This window comes from Rattus norvegicus, chromosome 7 (assembly GCF_036323735.1).
Source record: "Rattus norvegicus strain BN/NHsdMcwi chromosome 7, GRCr8, whole genome shotgun sequence".
Taxonomy (NCBI): Eukaryota; Metazoa; Chordata; class Mammalia; order Rodentia; family Muridae; genus Rattus; species Rattus norvegicus.
This window is the reverse complement of record NC_086025.1, coordinates 70,391,655-70,406,001: the sequence shown is the minus strand read 5'-3', so window position 1 is coordinate 70,406,001 and position 14,347 is coordinate 70,391,655. Positions and strand designations below refer to the sequence as shown.

Below are 14,347 nucleotides of genomic sequence, written 5' to 3'. Positions count from 1 at the left end.
CTGAGGCGCCTGCAGGAGGCTGCGTCGGGGCTGGCGGTTGAGAGCTTTCGATCCCCACACGTAGACGATGCCATCTGACTTGCCACTGCGTATTACTTACTCCCAAGCATGTCCCTTCAAGCATCACACACACTAACCGCTCTGACTCCAAGCAGCCTGCCATCCCTTTATGGGATGCTGACAATACTGTCAGTCTCATCTGTCCAAGGTCACACCCCTCCTGATGGAGAGAACTGGATCTGAACTCATGACTGGGCTGATCAATGCTAACCTGCTCTTGCCCAAATGCCCAAGTTTAGTTCAGCTTACACTTCAAATAACAGTCTATGGCCAAAAGTCAACAAGCTCAGGCAGGATAGCTGCTTACTGGTTTCTGACTGGCTCTTGCTCAGCTGGCCTACCTGCCTAGGGATGGTGTCGCCCACGGAGGGCTGGGCCCTCCCAGCTCAATCATCAATCAAGACAATCTGACTGAGGAAATTCTTCAGCTAAAGATCTCTCTTCTAGGCGACTTTAGATCATGTCAAATGGACAGTTAAAGACAAACCAAGACACCAAGTTGAAGTAAAATACATCAAGAAGAGGCACAGAACTGGAGATATTATTTCTGGGAATGGTCTGGGAAGACCCTATGAGAAGCTGTGTGTGAACAGACCAAGAATTGTGGCCCATGAAGACATGGGGGAAGAGCATTTCTGGCAGAGGGGACAGAGGGCAGAGGCCCTGAGGTGTGAAATGAGGTTCAGAGGTCAAAGCTTACTCTGTAAGGTTACTGGGTGTGGTGGTTTGAATAGGAATGTGTAGTGAGAATTTTAGAAATTCGGTTTCTTTAAAAAGGACACAAATATTACAAGAATGTTTTTGTTTTAGTCCCAGCTGTGTAAAAGTCAATCCAAACCACCAATACAAACCAATAGACAATACCTCGCTGCCCCCACCCCACTGCCCTGAAGTATAAAACTTAATTGTGTCAGAATGAGTCCTCAGTATCTTACATCTCAGACAGACAGATGAGAACTCTAGAACTTCTGCAGAGTGATTTCCCACAGGTGAAACAAAGAATTGAGCATTTCAGGGCCATCACATGAAGAAAACCTTCCAATCAATGAACCCCACAGAAAAGCAGCCTCATTGGGCACAGGCTAAGTAAGAATTTGATTCCTCTTTATTGCGGGAAGAGATCACGTCTAATTCTCATAAGACTAGGGCTTCCATCCAGCTTAAGACTACACAGCCATGGTTAACACCAGCGAGGTTGGGCCGGCTCGCCCAAGGCGCTCCTTCTTCACCTTGCTGCTTGTGATAAGAGCCAGACAAACTGAAACAGTGACAGGGAACACACACCGAGAATACCAGGGCGGAGAGAGGGCTCATGGGTGGAGTGGTAGCCACACAAGCATGAGGACTTGGGTATGGGTTCCCAAACTGCCGTTAGCCAGATGCTACTGTGCACACCTGTAGCCTCGGTGCCCCATGGACCTGCTGGCACAGTGTGTGCTGCAACAAACCAAAGACTGACCTGGCTCACTCTGGTGAGAAGGGATCTCAGAGTTGTTCTAGGACCTCCAGAGATGCCAGGGCCCCAAGCTCGCAAACAAAAAAACACATGCAGGCACGTACACACCCATACACAGAGCTACCACACCCATCGCATAGCCTGGCTCACAGGCTGTAGGAAATCTGTGGAGGCCACAGAAACAGTCATCACCCATAAAGGGTTCATGAATCTGTCTGATACGGCACCTTCTGACGCAAATGTCAGTTCACACCTGAGGAAGGGTGGGGACACAGTTCTCTTCTTTCTAGATGACAAATTCACACTATTAAGGAAAATAATTACTTTCCTCAAAGAGAAAAAAAACTAAAAAGGCTACTAAAAGCGAAACAAAGGTGGTTACCAGAGAGGATGGAGACAGGAAGTAGGAGAGATGCTGATGCCAAAAACCATGCTAAAATAAGTAAAAGAATCTTCCAAGGCCACATACGCACATATAACCAAGTAACTCATGGCTCAAGACAGGGGATCTGGACAGGGAAGCAGGAGCAGGCCTCCTGTGGAGGCCAGCTCAGTCTTCAGCTACAGAGCAGCCCCATCACCCAGGTGTCTGTTGTCTGCTCCGTAGAGAGTTCCTACCACCATTCGGTGCCTTTGAAGGCTCCATGTTAGAGGTGACGCTGAAGCCATGTGGACATGTGGCAAACAGGGGACTCTAACTCTCAGACAGGTGGTCCTGTCTCAGAAGTAAGTGCACGGTTCAAGGGTGCTACAGGGGTCATAGTTTTACTCTTGGAGTTGTAAGTCTGTTGGCCTAAAAGACTTCCTTCCTCAACAGAGAGTGGTTGGTCTTCCCAAACTACCAGGGATCAATGGAGGAGAGGCCAGGCCAATTCCATACCCGCAGAAGTATACTCAGGAAATGGCTTGAGGGGGCATTCCTTAGCTACAAACACATCACAGGAATCTAGACCCCCCACAACAGATATAGAGGTCCTGCTCCCACTTCACAGAAATAGCTTAGGGAAGACCCAGGGCCAGTTCACGTGAGGACTCACCATCATGTTTGAGGCCATGGTTCTCAAACACCAGTGTTAAAGCAAAGAACTTACTATTTTTGTGATTCCTCGACCACTCCTGGGAAATCGGAGGGGAGGTTATAGGCATATGGGGCCAGAAGCAAAGGCTGTGATTGGTTCTGAGATGGCATCTTTGGAACTAGGTGGGGGTGGGGGGGTCCTCAATGAGCCCACCTACAGAAGTAAGCCTTACTGCCTTCCTAGAAGGGGATGGGGCTGTTTGTGCCCATAGAAAATCATTTTCCTCCAACGACAGTGGCAAGGATGGCTCGGACGAACAGTCTCTTACTTAAAGAAGATTCCTTCAGAGGTTTCTATCCTCACTTGATCAGTTCTTATTTTCCTACAAGACTTTTAGTTGTCACAAAAAATAATAAGTTATAAGTGACAGCATTATTCTGAAACTGAGTCAAAACAAAAGTATGAAGGCCAAGGGTCACACTGCCATCTTTTGTTGAGGACCAGCTTTCTTTGTGTGACACTGGACAAATTAACACATGAATTCCATCCCTCAGATGCAGGTGTCTTCCTCTGACTCAGGAAATTTGGATGAGACGCTGGCAACATTTCCCCTCCTCTCCCCCACCATACCCTCCCCCCCACCACACTTCCCCTCCCCCACCACACTTCCCCTCCCCCACCACACTTCCCCTCCCCCACCTGAGCAGACACTTCCTAAGGGAAGGTTACTGTCTACTATACAATGGATCTGTGATCCAAAATAACTTTCCATCCTCTTAGACAGTGAGCAATTGAGAACCCAGAATCCAAACAGCACTATGTGTTTTCTGATGCTAGTTCATACACAAAAGCCTCATTTACTAAAAAACAAACAAAACAAAACAGCCAATGCCGTCATCATGGCTCACTGGGGCCAGAGAGAGGCGCCTGTTGGCATTGTTTCACTCAGTTCTCACCATGGCCCCGGGGAACCAGATTATCATATCGTTTCCATTTTAGGAATGAAAGCAGGCTAACATTGCCTAGCTGCTAAGGAATCCTGCCAGACTTTTGAACAGAAGTTTTCTGAACCCGAAGACTACAATACTGACCACTAAACGGTTGTATCTACACATTTACATACGTGGGCTTATTTTGTACAAACACACATCACCCATATTTATGCCAATATATGTATTAGTAACACACACACACACACACACACACACACGCACACAGTCTGCCTGCAAGTTTAGCACCCTCAGGTCTAACTGACCACAGATCAAAGGTATATTATGAAAGTTGTGTATTCTACTAATGGTCATTATTTCCTAAGCAATGCTATTTACATAGTTTTTACATTCACTAGGCATGTAAACTAGGTATGGTTTAAAGCGTTTAGAAGGATGTACAGAGATTATATAGAAATATTCCACTTATAAAGTGGAATACTGTAGAGTGTTGTGGAATGAATTCTAGATATGGAAGGAGGAGTGCATAGTTTATATGTTCTCTCTATGTATGTATATATACACATATATACATACATATATACAAGGATACATATTAATGTTATATATGTATATTATATATACAGGCACATATATATTGTAACATCAAACACGAACTAGTAAATGTGAGTGTAATAAAAAGTCCTAGTCCTCAGAGGACCCACATTTCAGTGTTTTCTTACCTTACAGAGACCCAAATAAATTCAGGCTAGAACTACATTAGCAAGATCTAATGTTCTTTAAAAGACACTATGTTCACAACATGCACTTTGAAGTCTGTGGTCTTCCGTGACACCCGTCCAGCCCACGAAGGTCCAGTTTACAGCCCACTACCGGCCCAAGTTTCCTGGGGGCCTTGAAAGGGCTCTGCTTGACCACCTTTCTCTACAGCACGTGGGAAGCAAGCAGACAGTTTGTATTGGGACTTTAAGGAAGGGAGATGAAGCCGGAGTTGCCTCAAGACTGCCCACAGCAATGGAGGGAGCCTGACTTCATCTTGCCGCTCAAAGGTGACTACGCAGGACCTTGCCTCGCCTACTATCACCATCCACCAATCAATGCAGGTGTGAGGAGGTCCTCTTGGAGGGGACCAAGGGAAGCGTAGGCCAAGGTTGCTGGGCTGCTGCTGGAGAGTGAGGTGACCTCTGGTTCCTCAGTGGTCATTGTGAGCACATCTGCAGAGCATTTTTGAAAGTGGCCAGATGTTATGAAAGGAAACAAGGAGACAGCAAGGACCAAGAGCAGATGATCCCAGCGTAGCACAGCAGCTCAGACCTGGTTTAGATCTGTGCTAGCCACCCTGTAGAATGTCCTGAGGAGCTGGATAAAAAAGGAATGCTGCTAGGCCTGGTGACTCGTGCCTACAATCCCATAATCCCAGTGCTCGGGGAGCTGAAGCAAGAATGGAGGTCATTTTAGTCTCAGCAATAGCCAGCAGGAAGGACTAAGCACGAAGCTGAAACAACCTTCAGACATTCCCGTGAACACCACTGTCATCTGTTCTTAAAAGCCAGACGGGAGAATGGAAATGGCCAATGCCGTTCAAACAAATCTTGATGTTACAGGCTTTTGTAGGCCATTTGTTTATCCTTTAGCAATCTCAAGGTCATTTTTAAAAAATCTTGGTTCAGTCAGGCAGTAATGGAGCATGCTTTTAATGTCAGTACTTGGGAGGCAGAGGCAAATGGATCTCTATTGTAAGTTTGAGGTCAGCCTGGTCTATAGAGCAAGTTCCAGCATAGCCAAGTCTACACAGAGAAACTGTGTCTGGGGGAAAAAAAAAACTTGACTCATTCCTTCTAGGCCTTTTGTAATATCTGTTCCTTATCAGCATAAAGTCAGAGGCCAGTGGTGGTGGTGACATAAGCCTTTAATCCCGGTGCTCAGGAGACAGAGGTAGGTGGATGTCTGAATTATAGGTCAGTCTTGTTCACACAATGAATTACTGGCTAGCCCAGGCTACATGGTAAAACCTGGTCTCAAAATAAAACAAAATGAAACAAACAAACAATAAGAAAAATAATGTTTCATTAGAGGTGATATATTCCATATTCTTCTGGGTTTGTTTCTGGCTTGTGTAGAAGAGAAATCAATGCTCCCCCACAAATCGTGACAGACAAGAAGCTGCCAAGCCCCCCTCTCTGTGCTCTCTGGAGGGTGACATTGCTGCTCTGATCAGAATGACCTGGGGACTGAAACACCAACTCAGGGGCAGCATGAAACCCACAGTAGCCACATTCTCATGGTTACCAGGAGGAGCTGCAGACAGACAACCATAACACATTCACAGTGCTGTTCAATCGGGTTCTAAAGCACCCCCATCAGTCCTGCAGGTTCTACCTCATGCTCCACAGACCACAGCAACCACTCGCCTGCTTTCCCTCTCCATAAAGTCACTGAGTATTATGCTCAGTATTATTACTGGGTATTATTGATACACTTCCTGGCCAATTTTACTCTGTAGATACTCTCAAAGAACTGGAAACAGATACCCAAACAAAAACCAGCCCCTGGATGTTCATGGCAGAGCATTCTCTCTTTTTCTTTTTTCTTTTTTCTCCTTTTTTCGAAGATGGGGACCGAACCCAACTGAGCTAAATCCCCAACCCCATGGCAGCGCATTCTCAACAGCACCGGCGAAGGAAAAAAAAAAAAAAAAAAAAAAAAACAGTGGTCTGTGAGTTGAGTAAGTGAAAAAAACCAACGTTGTGTCCACACCACGAACAGTTACTCTGCTGGCTGTTAAGAAAGAATGAAGTACTGGTTTGTAATGCATTCTACCGTGGATGGAAGCCAACGAAAAGTTCAGATGAAAGTGATTGGCAGGCGAGTACATGGTATGCTCCACTCCCTCAGATGCAGTGTTTGGCCATAAGCCCAAATGTCCCATCAGAACCGGTCTCAGACTAGCTGTCCACCAAGAAAGGCAAGAGGCACTGCTGGTGTCTCCATCACTTTAAAACTCTATGTTCTACTACACAGCCATACCCGAGGCGAGCGTGAGAACATAGCTCATATCCGTGGCATGCTTGAAGCTGGGTCAAGAGAGTGTGATTAACAGTTTCCACGTGGTTGTGCTGCCAACCCGGCTCTAGGTCAGTGATGAGGAGAATCAATTCCGGCCACCGGAGTTCTGCACACATTTTCCCCCTTAACATGTCTTCTTCACGCTGGAATATGCTACCATGGCATATTGGTTTTATAGTTTTTGGTTTGTGTATATTTGGAAGCCATGTGCACCTAGTCTGGCTTTGAGCAAACAGTTAAATAAAAACCCCATGTTACCCTTCCTCCATAGCATCTGACTGGGACGATTACTCTGAAACCAAACTACAAGTCTGTAAGACCCAAACATCTCAACTCTTCACTTTCTTTCAAAAGTTCATTCGGGAACCACCCTGGTAGCTGCGTTGTACTAAATAAGTACTGCGCGGGTGAACCGGACAGGGCTCCTGGAGTCTACAGCGGGCTTGTGGCTTACCGCTTCCATCAGGCCCTTCACTGTGGGCGATTTCAGCATCAGAGCATCGAACACGTCATCGTTCTCCTTCCTCACGTATAAAAGCACTGCAAGACAAGGGAAAGACCGGAGTGAGCAGAGGCTTTGGGACTGCTTCCTGTCACGTGGTACGTCAGGCTGGCACCACCTGCTCTCTGCTTCCTGTCACGTGGTACGTCAGGCTGATACCACCTACTCTCTGCTTCCTGTCACGTGGTACGTCAGGCTGACACCACCTGCTCTCTGCTTCCTGTCACGTGGTACGTCAGGCTGACACCACCTACTCTCTGCTTCCTGTCACGTGGGACGTCAGGCTGACACCACCTGCTAAGCTAACAGGCTGATGACTACTGGGATATAAATGCTCTCGTGACTGTATCCATACTTGAGTCGTGCAGGGTGGGCACACAGTCTCCTTATGACCACTCTTTGCTGTAACTTGTATTTGCATATCTGCTCATTCAGTGAATACCACTGAAGGCTCCTTCCTAGGTACCACAGGCTGTATATACCAAGAGCTGAGCTGGCAACAGAGAGCTAGTTAACCCCAGCTCTGCCTTTAGGGAGGTTTGTGGTCCACTGGGAGAGGCAGGCAGGCAGGCTTGAGAACGTAATGAAGGGAAAGCAAGAGACAATGCTTTTCAGCCAGGCCCTGCCACTGTGTGGTGAGGAAGAGTGCCCAGAAGTGGGAGCTCAAGGTTCTCTGAGTTGTGAGACCATAGGAGTGGCTGTCTAGAGAGGAAAGTCACCAGAAGGATGAGGCTGGCAGATAACCTCGGGTGCCTGGGCCTGGAAGGTCAATGGGGTACCTCCTGGGACGGTCCAGGGAGTGGAGAATCACAGATCTGAGTGTGAGTCCAGCTCAGCCTCTACTGTGGCCCTAATGATTTAATTTCTCCATGCCTGGACCATCTGTGAGACAGATACTACCAACTACCACATAGGGTTGCCTGCCAGTTCTGTGAAATAAGGTCCATGTGGTAGGCTTGGTCTAGGCCCAGCAGACAGATAAGAACCTGGTCTTCAACCTGCAGAAGCCGCCAGGAAGTAGTTGTGGTTACTGAGCCTTCAAGCTGGGCCACGAATTTTACATTCCTTTCTCTGTAAAAGTTCTGAATTGGGGAATATACAGCCTGAGACGGGATGGACAGAGGCCACAGATCCTGAGTGAAATAAACGACTTCAGGGAGGCACAGATATGCCTCCTGGGCCCCCACTGACATGGCCACCCTTGGTACCGCTTCTCCTGATCACCGTGACCTGTGCAATCGCTGGGAGGTCAGCACCCAGTGATGGCCACCATTACTCAGGTACAATCCTGCAGCCCCAGAGGGAGAACTACTCTTTCTGTCCGGTAGCAGCAGCGTAACTTCCCTTCCAAGAGAAGAAAAACTTGAAACCCCTCATCTCTTCACACTAAGGAAAACTGCCCAGAACAACAACAACAAAAACACAAAAAAAAAATCCAAAAACATCGATGAGCCTAGGTCTCAACAATGGTCCTGCTGTTAACGCAGCTACCAACACGGTCAGCAGAAAAACAAAAGCAGAACTGGAAAATGAAACCAGCTAAACCCAAACTGACATCCCTCCCCCTCCCCCCTGCCCTCCCCCTTCCCTACTCCAACCCAAAGGCTTTCTTAAATCTGTGCTTATAAAGGCCACACTGACAGGGATTCTACCCAATGTCGTCTTCTGTGCCAGTGTAGGTTCAGTTAGAATGTGGGGAAAGGAGGAGAGGGAGGAGGGAGCAGAGAGGAGGGAGCTGGGATGGAGCAGGGAGAAGGGAGGAGGGAGGCAGAAAGACCTGGGCATTACAGCACTTTTTTTTTTTAATCAAATATAAACATGAAGTGCCAATTAAACATGTAGACTGACCACATCGGCAAAAGCTTACAAACGTAGTCCCTTGAAGCAATACTGCATAGCCTGCACGTCAGTTAAAACCACCCAGTAACCCAAAGGCTGTCATAAACAGAGCGGATGTGAGCAATGCACAGAAAAAGATAGGATGCAGACCACAGTCACATCCAGATAAGGAAAATTAAATTCAAGAGGTGCCGATGGCTATTATTTGCTGGAAATTCCGTAATTTCTTCCGGAACTTCTCAACAACAAAGAGTGGAGAAAGCAACTTCCATGAGGACTGACCCTTGGGAAACCTGCGATTACTTTCTGTTAAAATGAGCCACTACCTACAAGAGCCTCTGTCCAAGCCCTTGTCTTGGATGTTGCTTGGAGATGGCTGGAAAGTGCTCAAGTCTGGTTTTTTGGTTGCTGTTGTTTTGTTTTTGGTAGGGAGTGGGAGGGGGGGTGGAGGGGGAGAGGCAGGCAGTTCCAGCTGGGCCTGCTGACAGCTATCCAGGAGTGCGTGCTGGGCTTCACACACTTAGAGGGCTTGCCCAGAGAGTCAGTTTTCACTAGCTCTGTTCTGTGGTGTGGCAACGGTAATATCATCCTGCCAACAGCAACAGAAACAGCCACCAAACACCCCAGGCTCTAGCCAAAGGCAGGCGGCCTCTTGTGGAGACCCAAACTGATTGAAACCCAGTCACCCTGACAAGTGGCCACACAGGAAAAACAGCCAGTAATGACGGCAGGAAACTGACAGATGAGCAGTAGGAGCTCATTGACCCTGGAGCCCAGATCAGGCTCGGAGTACCAAGCAAGGGCCCAGTAACTTCTCCATCCTTCTCCAAAGAGAACTTCTCGAGGGGAGGGGAAGTGGCAATTTTCTTACTGCTTGTAGGTCACCATGCCCTCTGTCGTTGAAGGTTCAGAAACCTTAAGTTTTAATTATGGCCTAAGACAGTTTCAGGTGGCAATGTTGGTGCCAGTTTCACCAGCTCTGAAAAGTAGTTGGACTGGCTCCCAGCCTATAAGTTTGAAGGTGAGGTACAATTGCACACCAGTCACCAGTGTGACAATTGGTTTCCCTGTGACTCTGCCCTAACCCTAAGTAAAGTCAGAGAGGAAACAGATTGGAGGTTAAAATTCATGACAGCAAGCTGGGATCCTCCATCACACATGGGCGGGCCCAACCTGTTGTCAATCAAGCTGGGATCCTCCATCACACATGGGTGGGCCGAACCTGTTGTCAATGTTTCTGTCTATGGAATAATTCCCAATCACTGGCTCATGGAGCCAGCACAGCCACATACACAGCCAGTCTCTCTGAACTGTGTATCTCATTGCTGAATGAGATGTACCATTATACAATACAATACAATACAATACAATACAATACAATACAATACAATACAATACAACCATTCCTCCAAGGCAACAGAAAGCCTGTAGCCTCCAATGTGAGAAAAGCCCGCCAGGGTTAGCAATGATTCTGTCACAGGGAATAAGTTCTTGACAAGATACCCTCCCAGCCTGCCCTAAGCCCTGTCAGTGCCACATCAGAATGGAGAGATACCTCGCTTTACGTTTTCTTCTTTAATCTGCTTAGACGGTGTTGGACCAAATTCCTCTTCCATGGGCCTGAACATCCGTTTAACGAGGACACTGCTGCTGGAGAAGAGAAACAGAAATGATTAGATACACAGAGTGCCACAGTGAGGGGAGTTCTCAGCTAGAGAGTGCCTGCACAGAGGTGAGAATGCCTCCCTTCTCTGTTCAGAAGATCAGGGCCACAGAAATTTGGTATTGCTACAGTGGCCACGTGGCACCCAAGTCACAGCAGCCCCTTCACATGCTCTGAGGCTGGCTGTCCTGTGTGCTCCTGAGGGCCCACTAGGACACAGCAGGTGACACCGACCTCTGTTGGGGACTGACCTGATTTCCTACAGTTCTCCTGTTTCTAACTGCCACAGTGGAGGTTCAACCCAGCCTCCTGTCCTATCCTCTTCCCACAGAGGACTCCAGCACTCCTGGCTGGAAGGTGGTGGCGTTGAGCCCTGAGCATTGTCTGTGGGGTCCGTTCTGTCAGTTCTGCATTTGCTTGCAAAGTCCTTGTTCGTTCCAGACATGCCATGAAAGGGGGAAGGGGGTGTTTGAGAGGAAGAGAAATTGAAGAGAAGTCAGAGAAGTGAAGATTTTCTATTCTTAATCTCAGGCATGTAGACCCAGGTCTGTGGGAAATGGTACTTCCTCTGGGGATTGTCTGGCCCAGGAAGCAGTGTCTGGCAGATCATCGAGCAGAACTGTTAGGACAGGACTTAGGGGGGGCGGGGGGGGGGGCAGGCTACCTCAACTGACTTAAAGTCCCTGTTTTATAGTTTATTACTGTACAGATTTGGACAACTTCCATGGGTCCTCGGCTCCTTATCTTTAAAAGGAGGCTGTTGACACAGAAACAACAATATTTGAGGAACTGGAAATATTAATTACACCAAGTTGATCATTACACACTATGTACACTGTCAAATGATCATTCCATGCTCTATAAATAAGTACAAACACTATGTGTCAAACAAAATTAATTAACTTAATAAAATTTAAAAGGAGGCTGGAGGGTGGCTCAGCAGGAAAGACTGCACTGCACTTGCAGAACTGGACTTAAGCGCCTCATGCCCCCGTCACGTGACTCAGCGTTCTTTAACTCCAGCTCCATGAACACCCGCACGCATGTGTACACACCCATAGGCAACATACGCGTGTAATTTAAAATAATAAAAATTTAAAATTTTAAAAGGTAAAAGAGGCTCTCGAGAACTCAACGAGTGTTGGAGATTTGAGGTAGGCAGCATGTAGGTGCTAGACTAAGGCAATGACGATGACAATGACGATGATGGCGGGCTGGAGAGGGTTAAGGGAAAGACTAGATTATCCACCCAGAGCAAACAGTTCAATTAATGCATGGTCTCCCATGGGAAATAGACAGTATTAACCCCAGTCTTGCAGTAGCACAAAACCCGGAGACTCCTGAGTGGACTTTCTGTCAGAGAGTTACTCATCACACCCCAAGTCAGGTTAGCAGAAATCCAGGTTATAAAAGCATAGGACATGCTACCTGCGCTCCAGTCCAGAAACATTTCTAGTCATGCTAGTAGCTTACATCACTAAACCAATGGTGCTTAATTTACCTCCAAAGGGGGCCTCAGCCAATCAAGTTCCTTAGTACTAGGCCAGGCTTCAGAGCACATCCCACTGCCTTGCTCACCTGAGTCTCCTGAGCCAGCCGAACAGGAACAACCTTAGCCCTGATGTCCACAATGACAGAAGGCTCAACTCAAGTGTGTTGTCGGCCTACACAGGGTATTCAGCTAACGGGAAGACTATTCATTTGTGCCGCCTGTGGGGTAACCGCCTCACGGTAGAGTTACCCAAGCAATCTGAGACGCTGGTAAGGCAGGGGATGAAGTCTATCTCTGTCAAGCAATGAAAACAGCTAAGGAAAAAAATCTAAACTCCAGTCCCATCTGAAGGCAGCAATGAACTTCAGGCACTGCTCCCTCTGTCCTGCCTTCTGCTTTCTGGTAACAGCAGGTCCTGGTTCTCTGTCTCATCCGGGAACTGGAGTGACCATGAACTTAGAACTAGGAGATAAAAAGAGATCCATCCACACAGTAGCCAGGCGCCATTCAGCTAATAATTGGTAGGTAGCCTGAAACGCCACCAGTCACCGTCTCACGCTGTGTGAGTCAAATGCCTTCACCAAGCAAGATTCACTTAGATTTTCTCCAGCTCAGTTACCTTTTGAGAATACCTTATTCCAAGCCACAGGAGACTTTGTCATTAAAACAGTATCTCAGATATATTCTCTAGGGAGACCATATACACCTCTCTCCACTTTCGAATCTATAAGCTCAGTAGGAGTCAGTAAGTTTTATGTGTTCTGAATTCAAAGGTTTCATTTATCTTTTTCAAAAAAAAGAAAAAAATTAAACAAGGTATTATGACTTGCCCATTCTCTAATAAAAAGAGAGCAGGTTGCAGGCTTCTGGTGCCCAGGCCAGTGATATTGTCTGACACTTTCCAAAAAACGGGTGAGCAGTGGAGTACTGCTCTCTCTGGCCTCATCTCCATTCCACGGGCCATCAGGTAGAAAAACCCATGACCCGAGGCATATTCGGCCGTGGGCTTGTGGGATGGATCACAAGAGAAACAAGACCCTTGATATCAGCAAACGACATTTAGACTCATTGGAAAAGTATTGCTAAGTGTTAGGTCTGAAGCAAGACTGAGGCTAAGGGCTCCAGAGGCACCCAGGACTAACTAAGAAATAACAGAGAAGGCAGCCAAACACTTGGGCGCACCGCCGGTGTGTTTACCAGCTTTACCACCACACATGGTGGAATACGGAGCTGAGTCAAAATCACAGGGGTGAAAAGCTTGGGCCCGATGTGACAATGCCACTGAGGATGGCATCTCCTCAGGGTTAGGCCAGCACACACGGTGTCCTAGGACCTCAGAGATCTGTCTGCTCTGCCAGGATCACTCACAAGACGAGATGAGGGTGAGCCTCTGTGGAGGGCAGAGAGCTAAGGGGTAGGATCTGCCCCTCCACACCTGCCTGCCTTCTCTACAGCCGCAGGCTGAGAACTGAGGAAGCTGGGCAATAGGTGCACAAGGGTGAGTGCTGGGAATTGTGGGTAGGCACTGGTTCAACCCCTGCTTCTAGCATGTACCAGCTAGATGACTTTAAAGAAGCTTCTTAATTTCTCAAAGCTTTTTTCCTCACTGTCAACAGCAGATAATGGGAAATCTGCAAGAAATCATGAACACAATGCATGCGAAAGCACTGAGTACCCAGGTACCTGGGGAGTGCTGTTACCCAGGTGCCCAGGGAGTGCTCTTACCCAGGGAGTGCTGTTACTTTCACATATAGCAATAGCCAGGTACCACCATGTATTAACAGAGGCACCACGATTGCCCCCATTGCTCAAGCAGAAGATGTATGAAAGTACGTGACATGGGTCTTGGAATAGATCACCACACAACAACACAGGCGACTCTGACAGAGAGACTCGGCCAGTGAGTGGCAGGTAGGTCACTGGCCACTTGGTCTTAGTCAGCTTGCAAAGGACAGGCTGAGATGAGACACTGGGCCAGTCCAGGTTCTTCACACTCTCCTAAGGCTTCCCAGGAGCTTTACCTCAGGCGCACTGTGAGGAGAAATGCTAAGCGCTGGAGACTGTAAGAGATCTGTACGACAGCCTGCTATGGCATCCTCAGTATAGACTAAACACTGAGGCCAGGGACCCAGAGGCTGGCATGAGGTCTCGTGTGGATGTAGGGCAGTCCAGACTGGGCTTCCTGAGCCCAAAGCCAACATCCTCCCCACGACGCCATGCTGTCTCTTATAAAATATGTGATTTAAAGATTAGAATTTATACATCTCATCATTTCTGTTTGACCACTAAAATTTAATTAT

At 47.5% G+C, this 14,347-nt stretch overlaps 1 protein-coding gene across 3 annotated transcripts in view; it reads right to left on the bottom strand.

Annotated features, from left to right (window-relative positions):
* The window catches only part of Grhl2 (grainyhead-like transcription factor 2), a 134,918-nt gene that overhangs the window by 9,276 nt on the left and 111,295 nt on the right, over positions 1–14,347 (bottom strand). For 2 of the 3 annotated variants that reach the window (XM_039078802.2, NM_001134527.1), the window contains exons 13-14: positions 10,448–10,542; positions 7,006–7,091 (exon numbers count right to left, since the gene is read on the bottom strand). In XM_039078802.2, the coding sequence (XP_038934730.1) occupies positions 7,006–7,091; positions 10,448–10,542 (181 nt within the window). The remainder of the gene's footprint in view (positions 1–7,005; positions 7,092–10,447; positions 10,543–14,347) is intronic. The other variant, XM_006241552.4, reaches the window with a different exon arrangement.